The 16537-nt window shown below is 39.9% G+C and overlaps 1 protein-coding gene across 3 annotated transcripts in view; it reads right to left on the bottom strand.

Moving 5' to 3' along the window:
* Positions 1-1537: 1537 nt before the first annotated feature.
* The window catches only part of usp7 (ubiquitin specific peptidase 7 (herpes virus-associated)), a 29898-nt gene continuing 14898 nt past the window's right edge, over positions 1538-16537 (bottom strand). For 2 of the 3 annotated variants that reach the window (XM_055005215.1, XM_055005214.1), the window contains exons 16-31: positions 14683-14817; positions 13995-14096; positions 13450-13555; positions 12938-13030; positions 12725-12792; positions 12370-12470; positions 11371-11524; positions 10873-10940; positions 9962-10070; positions 9123-9200; positions 8888-8988; positions 7828-7927; positions 7171-7290; positions 7001-7072; positions 6420-6510; positions 1538-3519 (exon numbers count right to left, since the gene is read on the bottom strand). In XM_055005215.1, coding sequence (XP_054861190.1) covers positions 3413-3519; positions 6420-6510; positions 7001-7072; positions 7171-7290; positions 7828-7927; positions 8888-8988; positions 9123-9200; positions 9962-10070; positions 10873-10940; positions 11371-11524; positions 12370-12470; positions 12725-12792; positions 12938-13030; positions 13450-13555; positions 13995-14096; positions 14683-14817 — 1605 coding nt within the window. In that variant the 3' untranslated portion in view covers positions 1538-3412. The remainder of the gene's footprint in view (positions 3520-6419; positions 6511-7000; positions 7073-7170; positions 7291-7827; positions 7928-8887; positions 8989-9122; positions 9201-9961; positions 10071-10872; positions 10941-11370; positions 11525-12369; positions 12471-12724; positions 12793-12937; positions 13031-13449; positions 13556-13994; positions 14097-14682; positions 14818-16537) is intronic. The other variant, XM_055005213.1, reaches the window with a different exon arrangement.

Here is a 16537-nt window from a genome sequence, read left to right as displayed (position 1 = left end):
GCTGAAGTCTGGACTCTGTGGAGGACAATCCATCTCATGCTCCCTGATCCACTCATTCTCAATGTGAGCCCATGAATCCTGGTATCATCATCTTGGAACATGTCCATGAACATCAGGGAAGAAAAACTCCACTGATGGAAAGACCTGATCATTCAGTATATTCAGGTATCAGCTGACCTCATTCTTTGGGAACATAACGTTGCTGAACCTGACCAACCCCAGATCATAACTCTAACCCCCACAGACTGGTAGATACTAGTCATGAAGAGTGAATCACTTTATCTGCCTCTCTTCTTACCCTGATGCCCCCATCACTCTGGAACAGGGTAAATCTGGACTCATCAGACCACATGACCTTCTTCCATTGCTCCAGAGTCCAATCTTTATGCTACCTAGCAAACTGAAGCCTTATTTTCTGATTATCCTCACTGATTAGTAGTTTTCTTAGAGCTACAGCTGTTTAGTCTCAATCCTTTGAGTTCCCTTGACATTATGTGTGTAGAAATGCTCTTACTTTCACTATTAAACATATCTGTGTATTCAACTGTTGATTTCCTACGATCTTCTAAGAGTTTGTTCTGACCACATTTGTTCCTGGAAGATGATAGATCACCACTATCCTTCAGGTTTTAATGATGCGTTGGACGGTTCTTAACTCGATTTAGTAGTTTCAGAAATCTCATTAGTTGTTTTCTTTGCTTGATGCAGGCCAATAATTTGACCCTCCTGAAACAGATTAACACATCCTTTCCATGACCACAGGATATGTCTTCCAACATGGTTGTTTCAGAAATGAGAAGCTCCTCACTGCATCAGCTAGGGTTCAATAAGTTGTTGCAGTTGAAACATATTTATCACTGTAGTAATTATGCAATGAAAGGTTCTTACCTATTTGCTTAGTTTAATCCAAGTGGCAACTTTGTTTTGGACAGGCAGTGTATTAGTTATTTAGAGCTTTGAAGTGTGATGGCCTTTTCCTGACCTACATTTAACATTTTTGTCTTGCATCGTAGAAATGTTTGGTTGGAAATTCATCCATTTGGGACAGTTTAAATCTGGGGTCAGTTTTCGTCTCGACGCTACCTCCAAGGAGGTTGGCTATCATGCCAAAGAATTTAAACTTCTTTGAAATTTTGTCAGCTGTGCTTCAGAAGAACAAGCAGGGTCTTTGAGATGGTCCGGTAGGCTTTATAGTCGCTTGTCCAAGTTCAGTTTGGCACAATGAGCATTTTCCAGTTAGAACTGAAGATTGTTTCATTGGAGTCTAAAGGTATCAACACTTTAGCCACATAATTCCTTAGCAGTTTTTACACCTTTTTTGGAATCAATAAAACTGAAATATATACTATAGAAATGAGTGAACTTTAAAGATGCTGGTAGGCAGATTTTTAATAATGTTGCAGAGTCAGAAGGTTGCTTTGAAACTTACTAACTGGCCATAATCTAAAATTCAGCAAAATGACATTAGAGTGAAATGTCAAACTGTCGCTTTACCAGTGTTTCGAACACTGACATTGACAAGTTGCAGAGGTGTACGTTTGTTTTTATAGAAAATTTTATTCAACATACATTTTCCAGCAAAAAGGCAATATACAGGAATAGTTGTCGTACACTGCTGCTACACTGAGGATTTTAAACTGGAAAAGATCAAATTAAGGTGTGATTCTGCAGGTCATCTTTGTACTGCACTTTTTAACAAGACAAACCGATGCAGTTAGTTTGAAAAGAAACAACAATCCAAATGTAACAGAAAAAAAAAATTGTCAATGGTACATCAGGAACGCAAAAAAAGGGGAAAAAAAAGAAACCTACACACAAGAAATATGAACATCCGGCTCCTTCTGTACCCAACAACAAAGGCGTGTGTTTCTCTTAAATTTTACACGTTCATAATTTTAAATATACAATTCTTAAATGTTGTCTTTACAGAGCCAGCTATGCGCTATTAGGGGTGCATTCCATCTGTGCTTTAACAGAAATGAACAGAAGAAAAATAAATTCAGAGGGCTTAAAGTGTTTCTTACAATGCTGGTTTTGTCTCTACACAATCCTCAAACCGGCGGGGCTCTAAGGGTCTGCAGCTCCCTACCAAGCACAGCGCAATTACTGCTCCAAACCACCTGGAGGCGACAGTTTCGATCAACAGAGGAGATGGGAGGGAGAAGATGAAGCCTGTGTGTGTGTGTGTTTGTGTTTAGAGGAGGAATGACTGAGAAACACAACAACAACCCCCCCCCAAAAAAAAACAAAAAAAGGAAGAGAAAGTCAAGGGGGTTGATGTTCGTGCATGTGTGTTTTTGTGTGTTCCTTGAAAAATCAATAAGCAACCAACATGTACATTTGCCAGTCCTGAGAAACCATTAAGTGCCAGCTTTCAAGATGAAATACAGACAAATCTCCTTATTTTTCCCCATTTATTTTTAAACAGATGCTGTTTTGCAGAATTTTTTTTATTTTATTATACAAGATCTGCAGAAAGAGACAAAAAAAATTCATTACTTTTTCCTCCAAACTAAGTGAGAAAGAATTGTGTGTAAACTTGGAAATACTGGGTTTTGTTGCACTATAGGATGGGAGCAGAAAATATAAAGAACTTCAACGGGGGCAACTAGTGAGCCTCAGGGTGGATGCCAGCTTGCGGTATCTATCAGCCCCTCTCCCTCTTTTTTCTGTCAGCTAAGTCCTCGCCCACATCCTTCCATCAAACTCCGCACACAGCAGCATGATGCCTCTTCAAACAACGCTTTATTTAACCCCCCCTTCAAAAATCTGAACGACAAAAAAATGGTGAGTGAAGTCGGAAAGGAAAAAAATCTGTCTAGAACTTTATGTATATATTATACATATATATATAAATATACACGTATGTGTGTATATATCTATATATATATATACTTATACTTATTCTCCGTCCCAATTCCTCTCCTCCTTTCACTGCTTTTATGTTAAAATCCAAATGTATTTCTCCCATTTCCAGACAGGCAACAAAAAGCAGGCAGTCAACAGGTAGAGAAGCCAGAAAAAAAAAAAAAGAAAAAATAACAACCGATCAACCTCAAACGTAGAGGGAGATCATTAGAAAAAAAAAATACACTAAAATAAACAGTCAGGAGGTGGTTGGTGCAGTTTATTTTGTGGTTGAAGAATAATCCGTCAGCTGCAGCAAGATCCGTATCACTGAAGACATAGTGCCGGTGTAGAGCTGTAGAGGTGTCCAGGCGGGGTGTTAAAAGTGATGAATACACACTCGCACATACAAGCACACACTCAGTCTCTCACACATAAACACACTTACACACGTACACACACACACATGGTTGGTTACAGTCTGTGGTTATGGTTTGTTAAAGTAGGTAGGGAGGAAGGCGGAGCAAGAGAGGAGGAGGAGGACAAAGAGGAAGGGCAGGCTGCTTTAGTTGTGGATCTTGATTGCTTTCTCCAGGTAGGTGTAGCGACCTCTCTTTGGAGCTTTGTTGAAATGATCCAACCCTAGCCAGGGGCGCGGGTGGGACATGTTACCTGCGGTAGAGATAACGCCAAAGAGGTCATTAGACTTGTCTCCTGCTGCCAATATGAATTTCTAATTAAGAGCAGGAGTGATAGCAGTCGTGGAGTTACATTAACATTACAAACAGCAGCAGTGGCAGCACGGCTGTCTCACGTTACACTATTATACACATAACACTGGCATTTTATGGCCCCTGAAGATGAGACTTTTGGAGTCATGATCACATTAGGACTGATTCAGTGTGCACCTTATGTAGTTTACTACAACTGTTTTCTTACTACCTGTCGAAACCACTTTAAATCACTGTGACTTGAAATGTGTAAACATTGCATCTTGACTTTTAATACATTTAGTATTTCTATAGATTTTAAAATTACAAGCGTTTTATTTATAGTATTGTAGAGCAAGTTTTTAAAAAGTATATACTAACCTTTAATGTTAATCTGGTTACTAATATGTCTGTTTTGCCTTTTTGTTTTTTGTTACTGTATGCAAGCTGTGGAATACTTGAAGTTCCCTTGGGATTAATAAATTATCTATCTTTTGGAAATTAGAACGCAGATGAAGGTTCGCTTTCAGTGACACTATGTTTGTTTCCTACTATTATATGACTGTTTTCCACAAGAAAACAAACACATCTGCCTTGACCACCAGTGGTTAATTTTCATACAAATGAAGCTACACAGTGGGCTGCACAGTGGCTTAGTGGTTACACTTTCACCTTGCAGCTCACATTCTGGCCTTCCGGGGATCTTTCTGCATGGGGTTTGCATGTTCTCCCTGTGCATGCGTGGGTTTTCTCTGGGTACACTGGCTTCCTCTCACAGTCCAAAAACATGCTGAGGTTAATTGGTAACTCTAAATTGTCCATAGGTGTGAGTGTGATTGTTTGTCTGTATATGTAGCCTTGCAATAGACTGGTGACCTGTCCAGGGTGTCCCCTGCCTTCACCCCAAGTCAGCTGGAATAGACTCTAGCAACCCCGACCATAATGAGGATTAAGTGGTGTATAGACAATGGATGGATGGATGAGGTTAGGTGTTTCTAAACTTGCTGTCAAGCAGCTGTAGTGCAGTGAAGGGAATCTCTGGTCTTACCTGTCTGCCACTGCTGCTCTTCTTTTCCATTTCCAGCGATTTTCTACAACTAAGCAACCAGCCTAGTTGCTTCATAATTACACAAAGCAACTAGGCTGCTGTGTAATTACACGAAGCTTCAGACTCATTTGTCCACTGGTAGCACCGCTGCTACCAACTTTCCCAGCCGGTCGCACCCCCCCACCCCACCCCATTAGCTAGGCGGCAGCAGTAGCTCACCACTTCAGTTACTGAAGGACACATAGAAAGGTGTGTGGCCCAAAAGTACTTGGGAAAGAGTGAAATAACACATTCTAACATGAGATTTTCCCAATCAGAAACCAAGTGATGTTATCGACATGGGTTCCGATGAGCAGAGTGCATCTTTAACGTCAATAACACAGTCGATTGTCTTCATTTATTCGCTGTTAATATTCATGTAATTTTGCAGCCCTAACGCTGCATCAGCCACTGTGACTGCAAGTGCTTTTTTTCCATAGTCATTATCATCTACGTCTGAGTCAGGACTCTCCTTCTTCAACAGCAGCCTTCTGAATCTCCTCATTTTGTTTTTAAAATAATCAACTATAGACCGCTTCATCTTTGGAATACTGGAGAAAACTAAATAGACTTTTTCAAAGAGTGACTCGGACTCCGCTAGTGAGAAAGAAAACAATGGCTAGCAAAGTAGCTCCAAATCAATCTAATGATCATTATGCACAACTGCAACCAAGTGAAATTTTAACTCGCACACACAAGAAATGGTTCCATATTCAATGGCTTTGGCAGCAGTCTGCAGCCCTGTTTATCAGCACCTACATGCTCAATGTACATAATCATGCATGCGACACATCATTTCTGAAACTTTGCTAAAACCCTCATCTGAATGCAGATAATTTCTTGTTACTAATGTTCTAAAATACATTAGTGTTGACTGAGACTCTGCTCGACATCACAAGGAAATTTACACAAAAGTATCTCAAAGAACTCACTATGATATTAAGGAAAGTATTTTTAGTAACAGTAAATCTAAAACAGCTTATACATTTCAGATGAGTCAAGCTTTTTTTTAAATTATGATGACCTCTGTGCATTTAAGACTAAACCAAGGTTAGGTTATGTTAAGTCTGACTTGTGTTTTGCCTGAACAAAGACAGCTCCCTCTGTCATTTGAACCATGTTGTAGTTCTGGTAACAAAGGACCACAGCAGGAAAAAAAAGATAAAAAGACTGAGTCCAGCTCAACTTTCACCTGACTATAAAGTCATGTCATCACGCAAGGTGCTGCAAAGGTCAGTCAAGCACATGCAAGCACACGTCCCTAGTTGCATATTTCTACTGTTACCCTTGTAATGGCTGCAATCAAAGATGAAATCATTGCTTCTGTAATCTTTGTCCAGCATTGTATCATCTAGTGTCAGGGTGGTGTAATCGATGTGCAGTGTTTAGGCATTCGAGAAGCCTTCACATGTACCGACTGTTTTCTAGCACTGGAATTAGTATTTTAAGTAACTGAAGGAAACCTGGACTTAAAACGAGGCATTTCAGACAGAGTAGGAAGAATTTCCTATGGCACGATTATGTAAAATTAAGCTATAAAACATACAGAAAATGTGATGTGTTTTTTAAGTGGTTAATTAAATTAGAATGAAAAGCGAGGGTCACCACACTCAAAGAGCAATCTGCATCCTTATGGTGCATTTGTCTGCTTTTGTTTTATGTATTAGTTGGGTCATAACCTGTTGCACTCATAAGATTTCTACCATCAGCATAATCTCAGGAACAATGACAGTTACATTAGCAGCCCTCCTAATAGCACCAGCCGCAGTAAATACCTGGCTGTGGTTCAAAGTCCTTCAGGTTGACCTCGTACTCATCTTCAGTGATGTACTGATGCCGGCCCATCATCACAATCGCAAACTTGAACTGGGAACACACAAAGACACACTCCTAACAGTTAATTCAGTGTATAACACTAAATTAAACTCTATTTCAAGTATCAGGATGAGAATACTTTGTTTATACTAACTGTAATCGAAAGACTCGCCATTTAAAGAATCGTGAACAAAAATCTATGGGAGAAAAACCCCAACAAAAAATGCCAAAAAGGCCAATAATCAGTTTTATAACAAAATTAATTATGTTGTTGCACTCCATAGCCTGCAGGGAAAATGATTTTTAAACCAAATTTTGGGGCAAAATCTGGAACTTTTTATCAATTTGACTGGTGATTCGATACATGCAGTTTTTCTGTCCCAGTGACCAACAAAACCACAATTATGGCTCTCTCCTCATTCATTTAGACAGGAACGTAACCTGAAGAAACAGCCCAGGTGTGTTACCAAGATGGCTGCTGAGTGGCGAGACTTGCATATAAGGACTTCAGTATAATGGCAAGCGAAGCATCATGTTGTACCTTCTCAAATTCTTTCTCTTGGATGTCCAGCATGGTCTGGATCCTTCTCATCACCTCCCGAAATGACTCACCCTACAGATGGGAGTTGGACATGGTTGTTAATCAAAGGAGAGAATTACCAAACATAACCTTCATATCATTAGACTTTTACTATGTATACACAAACATACCTGTCTGATCTTGAGCAAGAAGGGAATCCCAAAGGTGCCAAAGACTTCCTTGTGGAAGTGAGCGACTGGAATTAGCATTTCACTGTCCTTGTCCAAGTCCACCTGGTCCAAAGGAATCTCCTGAACGAGGGACAGAAATGAGAAGAGTGAGAGAGGAGAATGGAGCCACATCAGTTACTACAGTTAGACCAGTTTACTCACTGGTTACGCTACGTGGAATAAGTAACCAGTGTGTAGTCAGCTCAAAATCGACTTGCCACTTTGAGGGAGAAATTTAAACAAACTGTGTTTTTGCTGGCCTCTGATGGTACAATTTTTCACCATGCTGTTGAGATGGGTGTGGCCATTACAACCAGACATCCCTCTTGATGTTGTTATGATTAAAAACTTTTAGCTAGAAGACGCCAGTGCTTCAGTTTTGGGTTTAATCTTAAACAAGTGAGTCAGAAGATTTTGAAGAAGTAACACTCCTGGAAATAACAGCTGGCTAAGTGGTTGAATGTGTAGAACAAACTCAGTAGATGGTGTTAAAAAAATAGTGTCAGGCTAATGTCTTGTTAAGTGAACCGACAGAGTAGTGAAACGGCTAAAAATAAACTAAAAAGAAAGGCGAGACTATAAACAATTGTACCAGGAGCACCTCACATACACACTTACCTCTATTCTGAAGGTGCGGCTGGCAGCAGGAGATAAACATTCTAGCAGCTCGTCCTCCTGGTGAACCCCAATGATTTTATAGCTTACTATCTCTAACAGCCTGCAGTGGGAGAGACAGAGAGAAAGGATTAATACTCTGCTGTAGCTTTTCAAACACATCAAAACTGATTTTCAGAGCATAAAAAAAAATCCCATTACACCGGGGATAACACAGGAATTATTCAAAAAGATAATTGGAGGCTGACATAAAAATCCTGGTGCCATCAAAAAAAAAAAAAAAAAAAGGTTTATAAAAATTAGATGAGGCTGTGGTTGCTGAGATTTGAGTCACTGTGAGGGTATGAACGGGAGAAATTGCCCAAGTAACAAGTAACGTTTTTAAATTTTAAAAAAACCCATTCAAACATGCACATTTTCTCTCAAGTGCCTCAATGTCCTGAATCACATTTTGCACATGGGTAAGATTAGATTAAATGTAAAATATCCCAAAAAATTCTTCCCAAATTCAGACACGATTGCATTGTCTGAACTGGTCCTGTACCCAAGATACGCTGGGGAGAAAATGTCCCTTGATGTAGGAAAAGGTTTACAGCTTAAAGATCAAAGAGTCAGGTGAATTCTGGGCTGAGTTCAGTGAAAAACTACAAGGAGAAAGTGACTTCAAATACTCTAGGATTACACAACCAGCCCAGCAGCTGGCTTCAATGTGACAGTTATTTTCATATGTAAACATACATGTCCATGCAAGAAAATGCATATCTGTCATTTAGAAGTTGGGCTGTGGCAGCAATGAAACCAGCATGCTCACCTATGATAGAAACTGGGTGACAATGTTTGGGGTGAATTTTCTTTGAGGTTGACATACCATACACCACTGTATGGTAATTTTCCATAAGTTTGGACATCTGTCACTACAGGGAGCTATGGCGGCATTAAAATCAAAGTTGGTATGCAAAAAGCTTTGATTGTAAGCTTTGACAGGAAGCATGTCAGCAGTATTTCTCTAACACACATCAGACATGACAACATACACACATGCATGCTCGGGTTGGGTGGGTACCTGAGCTTCTCAGAGCCTTTTTCAGACAGCTCCACTGCTTTTTTACATTCTTCCAAAAGGTCCCGCACACAGCCGTGCTTGTCAGGGTAGAGGGTGATCTCCTGCAACAAACATATGTGCACAGTTCACGTCTCTGCTTGAATCTCACAAACATTTTACTTGGTATGTGCAGACATGAAATACTCCATCTTCCACAGCCAAAATGTCAGTGTGTGAGACAGTGTGTGTGTGTTACCTCCTCTCTGAACTGGCTGTTGAGCCATATGGATTTAAAACTCCTCCTGTTCTCAAAGTCTGTAATCTTCATCTTTAGCTGTGGACACATAGCAGAGAGGGAAAATGAGATACTGCTTCATAATTCTTGTAGGTTTAACTACAGACAAATACCTTAAACCAACTATGAGGCTGAACATACCAACAGATTTATTAAGAAAATAATATAGTAACAAGATATTAAAAGCAAGGCTAGTCTTCTTTGGAATGTTGTATCTTTCTAATATGGGAATATCTGTAGTAACCCATGCTGCAAGCTAGCTATGGTCTCTTGTGTTTTTTTAGCTGTCTGGACCATCTACAGCAAACTAAGCCACATCACGAAGAGCAGCTGGACTGGTGAGAGAAAACTCCTCGATGGAGGAATCTGACAACAGTATAGTTTCTACATCTCAGTATGAGTTATTGTATAAACATTTCACAACCAACATTTTTAGCTAGTACCATTTTTTCATATTAGATGTCATGCCATCATATGATTTAAAACAGGTTTAGGGGAAAAAAAACATAAGAACAATAACAAAGCAGAACACAGAAAGAATAACCTAATCTGAATTCAAAACAACTGAAAGGTAAACAATGAGACAACAGAAAATAAAGATGGTGAGCAACAAGTGAAAGAGTGGAAAACAAAATAAGAAGAGCAAACATTACATCAGCTGCTTGAAACACTAAGCTCTCTTTTGGACCGACAGCAGCTGTCTTGTTCAAACTACTACTCCCTGTCAAAATTTTGGACATGTGGGAAAGAAAACAAACCCAAAACTCTTGAGAAGGCTACAGCTGGCAAACCATCCCTACCTGCTGGTAGTAGAGTTTCTTGGGCTGCCGAGGCTTGAAGAATTGCAGCAGGTCCCGCAGCGTTCCCTCATAGTTGTGTCTGAGAGGATTCCCTGGACCGTCCCTGTACCTGGCCACCACACCACCAGGCAGGGGGGGAGGACAACAAAGGGGAGAAGAAAAGGATGGAAAGAGAAAACAAACAGAAAGGGAGATAAAAAAAAAAGATGTGAAAGAAGAGGAGAGAAAACAGACAAGCGGATAAGAGGAGAAAAGGAGGAGAGGGAGGTGAACAGCAGGGTAAGACAAGGAAATTTAGAGGGGTGTAGAGGCAATGAGGAAAGGAGAGGAGAAGAAGGAGTCAGAAAGGGAGGAGTAAGAGGAAAACAACAAAGACAGGTGGGGGGTGACAGGTTACGCAACATTTCTACTAACAATCGCAAGTAATCAAACCTGACACAAGCCATGAAAACTACAACACACTGTATAAAAGTATTTCTCGCTACAAGTCAAGAAGAACAATAAGATTTTTAGGTATTTGGATAAAATACCTATAAAATACCAATATACCAAAATACCAATAAAAACTCAGGCTTGAAAAAAACATGGTAATATTTATTACACCATCAATCATCTTTAGCATCAAGTCTGTCAAAGAAAATCACAACATCACAGTGGATTCCTTTTTAAAAAGATATACCATCACAGTATAGTGAGCCAAGTCGGTGTTTCTTGTCCTTGTATTTTGCTTAATTTTTAGCAAAGTTTCATTGCACTGCATGTGTTCAAAACATATTTTATCCTCTCTTGACCCACAGTGAGCACAGCAGCTACAAAAGATGGTGACTATTATTTGTTAATAGTGTTACTACATTCATACATCATGCACTTATTGTGTGTGTCTGTGTGTGTTGATGAGACAAGCCTCCTACCCCTGTGACTTGAAGAACTGCAGCAGCATGGGATCTGTGTTCAACCTCTGCGCTACTGTCTTGGCCACCTGACAAACAGACGACACAAACATCAGAAGCGGCAACGCCACAGGACTGTTTAGGATTCAGTGAAATGTCAACAGGGGAGAAAAGGCATCTAGATACAAGATGCATGATACGTCAAGGTGAGAACTTGGCACATTTGAGCATCTTTTGAAAGATATTCACTCTATGAATGCATCTCAAATGTAGAGGCAAAATCCCACATTTTTAGCACAACTACTCTCCAGATACTTCCCTGTTTTGGCTTAATATCAGTGTAAGTTTAAATGAAAGACTCATTTCCATAATCTTAGGCTAGGTTTGAAAGTTCAGTTTCTACTTCATGAAGCTAATTTATTCCTTTTACCTGAGCTGATGCAAACACATTGAAATCCCACTGTTATTTTCTTTCCTCAAACTTCAAATAATTAGTCAAAGTGTTACAATAAATTGTACCTGAAAATAGTTCATGCGGTTAGAGAGCGTGACCACGAAGCCGGGGTCATTGTGGATGGTCTTGTCACAGAAAATGACATCCACCCGGTGGTAGAGATCCCGAAAATAGTCCTTGGCTGTAGGCAGCTCGCTGCTGTCATTCTCTGGGTCGTCCCTGCATTGTTGGAGGTTGGTGGAAAATATAATTTAAAGTACAGAATGTGCAGTGTTGGCAGCAAAGGAGAGAAAAGACAATGAGAAGGAAGAACAGAGATAGTTGAGAAAGGCAAATGGAAGAATAGGTAGTAGGAGTGATGAAGGTGAAGGACAGAGTGAGCAGAATAGAAGTAGGTCGCGGCAGGTTGGGAGACACAAGCAGCAGCTACAAAGCAACTCAGGAAGCACTGAATGTCATAGTCAAAATATTTAAAATAAACAGCTCTTCAGCTGTACAGAGAACATTTCTAACCCAGATCTTTCTCCAAATGTGCACACACACACTTCTCGTAATTCCTCCTCCAGTCCTTTCTCTTTGTTGTTTCTCTGTATTTCATCAGAAATATCAAAGTGTCCAGAGACATTTAAGTCCTAGTCTGAATGTCTCTCTGCCATTTCAATTGTGTATGGCCATGATATATACTAGTTTGCATGTGCTATATTAAGGACATGTAACATGGCAGGGTAACTAACATAAATGGCCCACAGAGAAAGATGCTTGTCCTATGATATGTTTGTCCTTCTTTAAAATAGGCTTTTATTTCCAAACCAAACATCAAGGAAATTCACTGCACATTAACCTGTACAGCTGTTACCACTAGAAAAATCATGGATAGGCAATGAAAAACGGTGAGCATCCTTTCTGCAAAAAGACAGTCACATAGGCCTGAAATTTCAAGCCAAAAGTCCACATTTTCGACATCTTTGATCCGACTAAAGTGAAATATTACTACTACCCTGCAATATACTGCGATACAAATTAGCTCACACTGGTCATAGTGAATTTAATGCACAAATTCTTACTTCTGGAAGACAATGATGTCCCCGTCCATGAGCTCATCCAGGGCCTTGTCCAGAGAGACATCATAGTCCTGTATCCGCTCTGTTAGATTGGGCTTTACTTCCTGTAACACACAAAGCACCGAGGGGAATGTAGTCAGTAATAGTAAGAAGATTTGATGACGTATATGTAAACAACAGGGTGTGAGAGGGGGGAAAAGTGATGCTGCATATGACAGTGTGAAAGTGTGCACAGGAAAGTTTGAGAGACAAAGCTTGTCTACCAGATTAGAAGAATCTGAGAGTGAGAGAGTGTGAAGGAGCAAGTGAGAAAAGAGAGGAATGTGCCAGCAAGTTGAGTGACACATAAACAGATCACCTCATAGAGGATAAGGCTAGTTTCCTGCTGAAAACCTGCTCTCTCACACATGACTGGTAGCAGGTCTCCTGGTTACAGAGAGAGAAGAACAGAGACATTATTTAATCTTGAAATTTAAAGCATTTCACTGCAGAGAGAAACTTCATGAGGTTTTATCTTGCCTAAAGTCAATGGGTTAAGCTTAATACAGAAATGAAAATTGCAACCACTTACTTATTTTGCAGGATATAGGTGTGTAGATATGTCCACAATAATTTAAGCTTCTGGTTTTGGGGTCATACATCTTCAAGAACAACATGACATCATCTAAAGATAGGGAGAAAAACATTAAAGACACAGCAGGTCTCCCAAACAAGTGACAGCATTGTGAGGTGTAGTAAAAATACTATTAAAATTAAAAACACTAAACACGTAGAAATGAAGTTAAAATTATGTGGCTATGACATGACACAAGATCCCAAACTAACGTTACATTCTATCACTTTTTCCCACCAAGAGGGAAGTATCAGGCCAGTAATCGCAACAGAGGAAGCAGCACTTCTTGTATTTCAAGTTGCACTGTGCCAACACAAACTAAATGAAACTAACAAATTGGACTGCAAAACTCTGACACCTTGAGAACAGGTGTTCGAGAAAAAATGCTGCTCAGGCAGGAAATCAACAAAAAGTGTGAAGCATTGCTGAGATGACGCCAAGCTGAATGAGTGCCGACGTGTAGAACTTACGGTCTTTGTCAAACTTGGGTAACGTGGCCCCACTGGCTGCCATTTCTGGATCCACTGTCTCTAGAAATATTGTCCAGGGGTTCTCATTGTCACTCAAGTCAATCATCTGAAACATAAACATGTACAAGCATTTAAAAAGTTTTGTAATGATACTAACAACTGATGTGTACAACAGTGTCATTTTACAAGAGTGGCACCCGTGTACAGATTAGTGTACAACATATATTCATGAGTAACATGCACGTTAAGGGGCTGATACACTGCTGAGGGATAAATACACAACTACTGGAAGAGAGGATTCATTTCTGAAAAAATTAAACTCATCTTACATGTTTTGTAACAGTGGCAGCATTATTACATATTTCAATGAACGCACTTTCATTTCTGTTAATCAGCATAACCCAACCTGTACTATAAGCACCATAATGAGATACAGTATTAGGTTTGTCACCTGACAGGGCACAACAACAGAGTAAAACTTGAACATCAAAATACTTGCACAGGTTACACACCCACAAACAGGTATCCAGGGCACAAACACTCACCGACTTGTTGCAATCGGCCTCGTAGTCAAGCATGGCGGGTCGCTTAGTTCCATTGCTACGGGCCTGCATGGGCCACAGCCTCATCTGGTCCTGTGGGAAACCCTGCAGCACATCAACATGTGAGCTTCTAACAATTTTTCATTTTCAGGTTTAATTTGCACTTTAAAAAAAAAAAAAAAAAATCACAAAAACATGGGAACAGCAACAAGATGAGGAAAAGGCAAATCAAGCACAACCCTCTGAGGCAAAACATTTCTACTGTGATTTACTCATCAGTCCAAATTTGAAGCCACTGTGGTAGACACTCCTCAATTTCTTGATGATCAGTGGAAGGGAGTGAGGGAAAATTAGAGTAAAGGTGTGTGTACTGTGGACTGGCAGTCTAGATTAAACATGGCAGGCAAACAGGAAAGTCAACAAGCCTACTCTTGCTCAAGATCAGTTACTTGTGGATAAAGATAATTTACTCTCAAGAAAACATAAATCCGCTTTATGTTGGTTGCTTCAACAAGTTTAGCGAGCCACCTAATTGGGCATAAGTAACTGAATTTTTGATCAAATCTAAAAATATATTTACATTTCAAGCAGCAGACTAATCAACGTATGTATACTACAGCCTGGTTAATCTGGAACTCAGCACACATATCTTTCAACTTTTCCTCATCACACACACTCTTGAGTCTCTCACCATGGTCTGTGAGAGATTCTGGACAAACTCCTGCAGCGTGGAGCTCTTCAGGACCTTGAAGACTGTGTATTTCACCTTCTCTTCGTCATACATGTCGTTGCCCTGATGACCACAGAACTGGTCCTCTGTCACCATCTACGTCGACAAGGAAGAAGAACAACCTTAGTGACTGATAGGGAAACGAGACAAAGAACTAAAACAATAAAAAAACGAGAACAAAAAGCACCAGGGAAAAATACAAAACAATAGGCAGACATTTGCCCCAATGGCCTGAAGTACCTATTGCTGTATGCATTTTAGCATTTCACACATCAAAAACAGCTTCAATCAAACACACGGTAGCTGTAGGTTAGTAACCAAGTACTTCTATCTTACCAACATGTTTTGTTGTATACGAAATAACTACTACGGAGTGCATTTTGTTTGAAAGAGAGTTCCACTGCAGAGATTGCTTAAATAGAAATCTATTCTGGTGGCTTACTGGCAAAATGCACAGTGGGGTTTTACAAATCCTCATCCTAGCATATAAATGTTACTCTTATTACCTCTTCAGAGAAAAGAGAATGAGAGAAATGAACCTTTGTGCTGACTTAATACTTGACCAAGTAATAAAGTCAAAGCAATAAACGTCTTTGAACAAGGTAAACCTTGTTCATTCAACAAACTGTTTCCTTATCACTCACTGCTCTTCCCTGCATCTCAACCATACGGTGATACGCAGCCTTCAGTCCTGCCTGCTGCTTATAAGTTGCGCTCTGACAAAACAAGCACTGACTCCATTTTACAGAAAGAAATAATTGGCTATTTGTCAGCCAGTACCTGGACTATCCTCTATGTGCCAATATAAACGGCACAACAAGTGCAGTTATGTATATCCTACATGTAACACCTTAGGTGTATATGCTCATTTTAAAAGGTGAGTACTTATCCACACAGGTCAGGTAATTTTTTTTGATGCTAGATATTCATACCATCATCTGCTGGTGAGATAAATGGTAGTTTTCACCCAACAATGAAACATATATGAAGTCCCACCTCAGTTTGAAATTGCACCCTTGCCCTTCATTTACACCACAGTATGAAAGCTCAGAGTCTGTTAGGGCGCACTCTGCTTAGAGTTTGGTGTGTTGGTGCACTAAATCCGCGCTACTTTGAATTTCCTTTGGGATTAATAAACTATCTCTCTCTCTATCTACACACGTGGACAAAATTGTTGGTACCCCTCGGTTAATGAAAAAAAACCCACAATGGTCACAGAAATAATTTGACTCTGACAAAAGTAATAATAAATAAAAATTCTATGAAAATTAACCAATGAAAATCGGACATTGCTTTTAAACTGTGGTTTATCAGAATTATTTTAAAAAATAAACTCATGAAACAGGCCTGGACAAAAATGATGGTACCCATAACTTAATATTTTGTTGCACAACCTTTTGAGGCAATCACTGCAATCAAACTATTTCTATAACTGTCAGTGAGACTTCTGCACCTCTCAGCAGGTATTCTGGTCCACTCCTCATGAGCAGACTGCTCCAGTTGTCTCAGGTTGGAAGGTTCCTTCTCCAGACGCCATGTTTCAGCTCCTTCCACAGATGTTCAATAGGATTTAGATCAGGGCTCATAGAAGGCCACTTCAGAATAGTCCAATGTTTTCCTCTTAGCCATTCTTGGCTGTTTTTAGCTGTGTGTTTTGGGTCATTATCCTGTTGCAAGACCCATGACCTGCGACTGAGACCAAGCTTTCTGACACTGGGCAGCACATTTCTCTCTAGAATACCTTGATAGTCATGAGATTTCATTGTACCCTGCACAGATTCCAGACACCCTGTACCAGATGCAGCAAAGCAGCCCT

This window comes from Amphiprion ocellaris, chromosome 19 (genome assembly GCF_022539595.1).
Source record: "Amphiprion ocellaris isolate individual 3 ecotype Okinawa chromosome 19, ASM2253959v1, whole genome shotgun sequence".
NCBI classification, from domain to species: Eukaryota; Metazoa; Chordata; class Actinopteri; family Pomacentridae; genus Amphiprion; species Amphiprion ocellaris.
The sequence above is the reverse complement of the archived record's forward strand: the minus strand, read 5'-3'. Positions and strand labels throughout refer to the sequence as shown.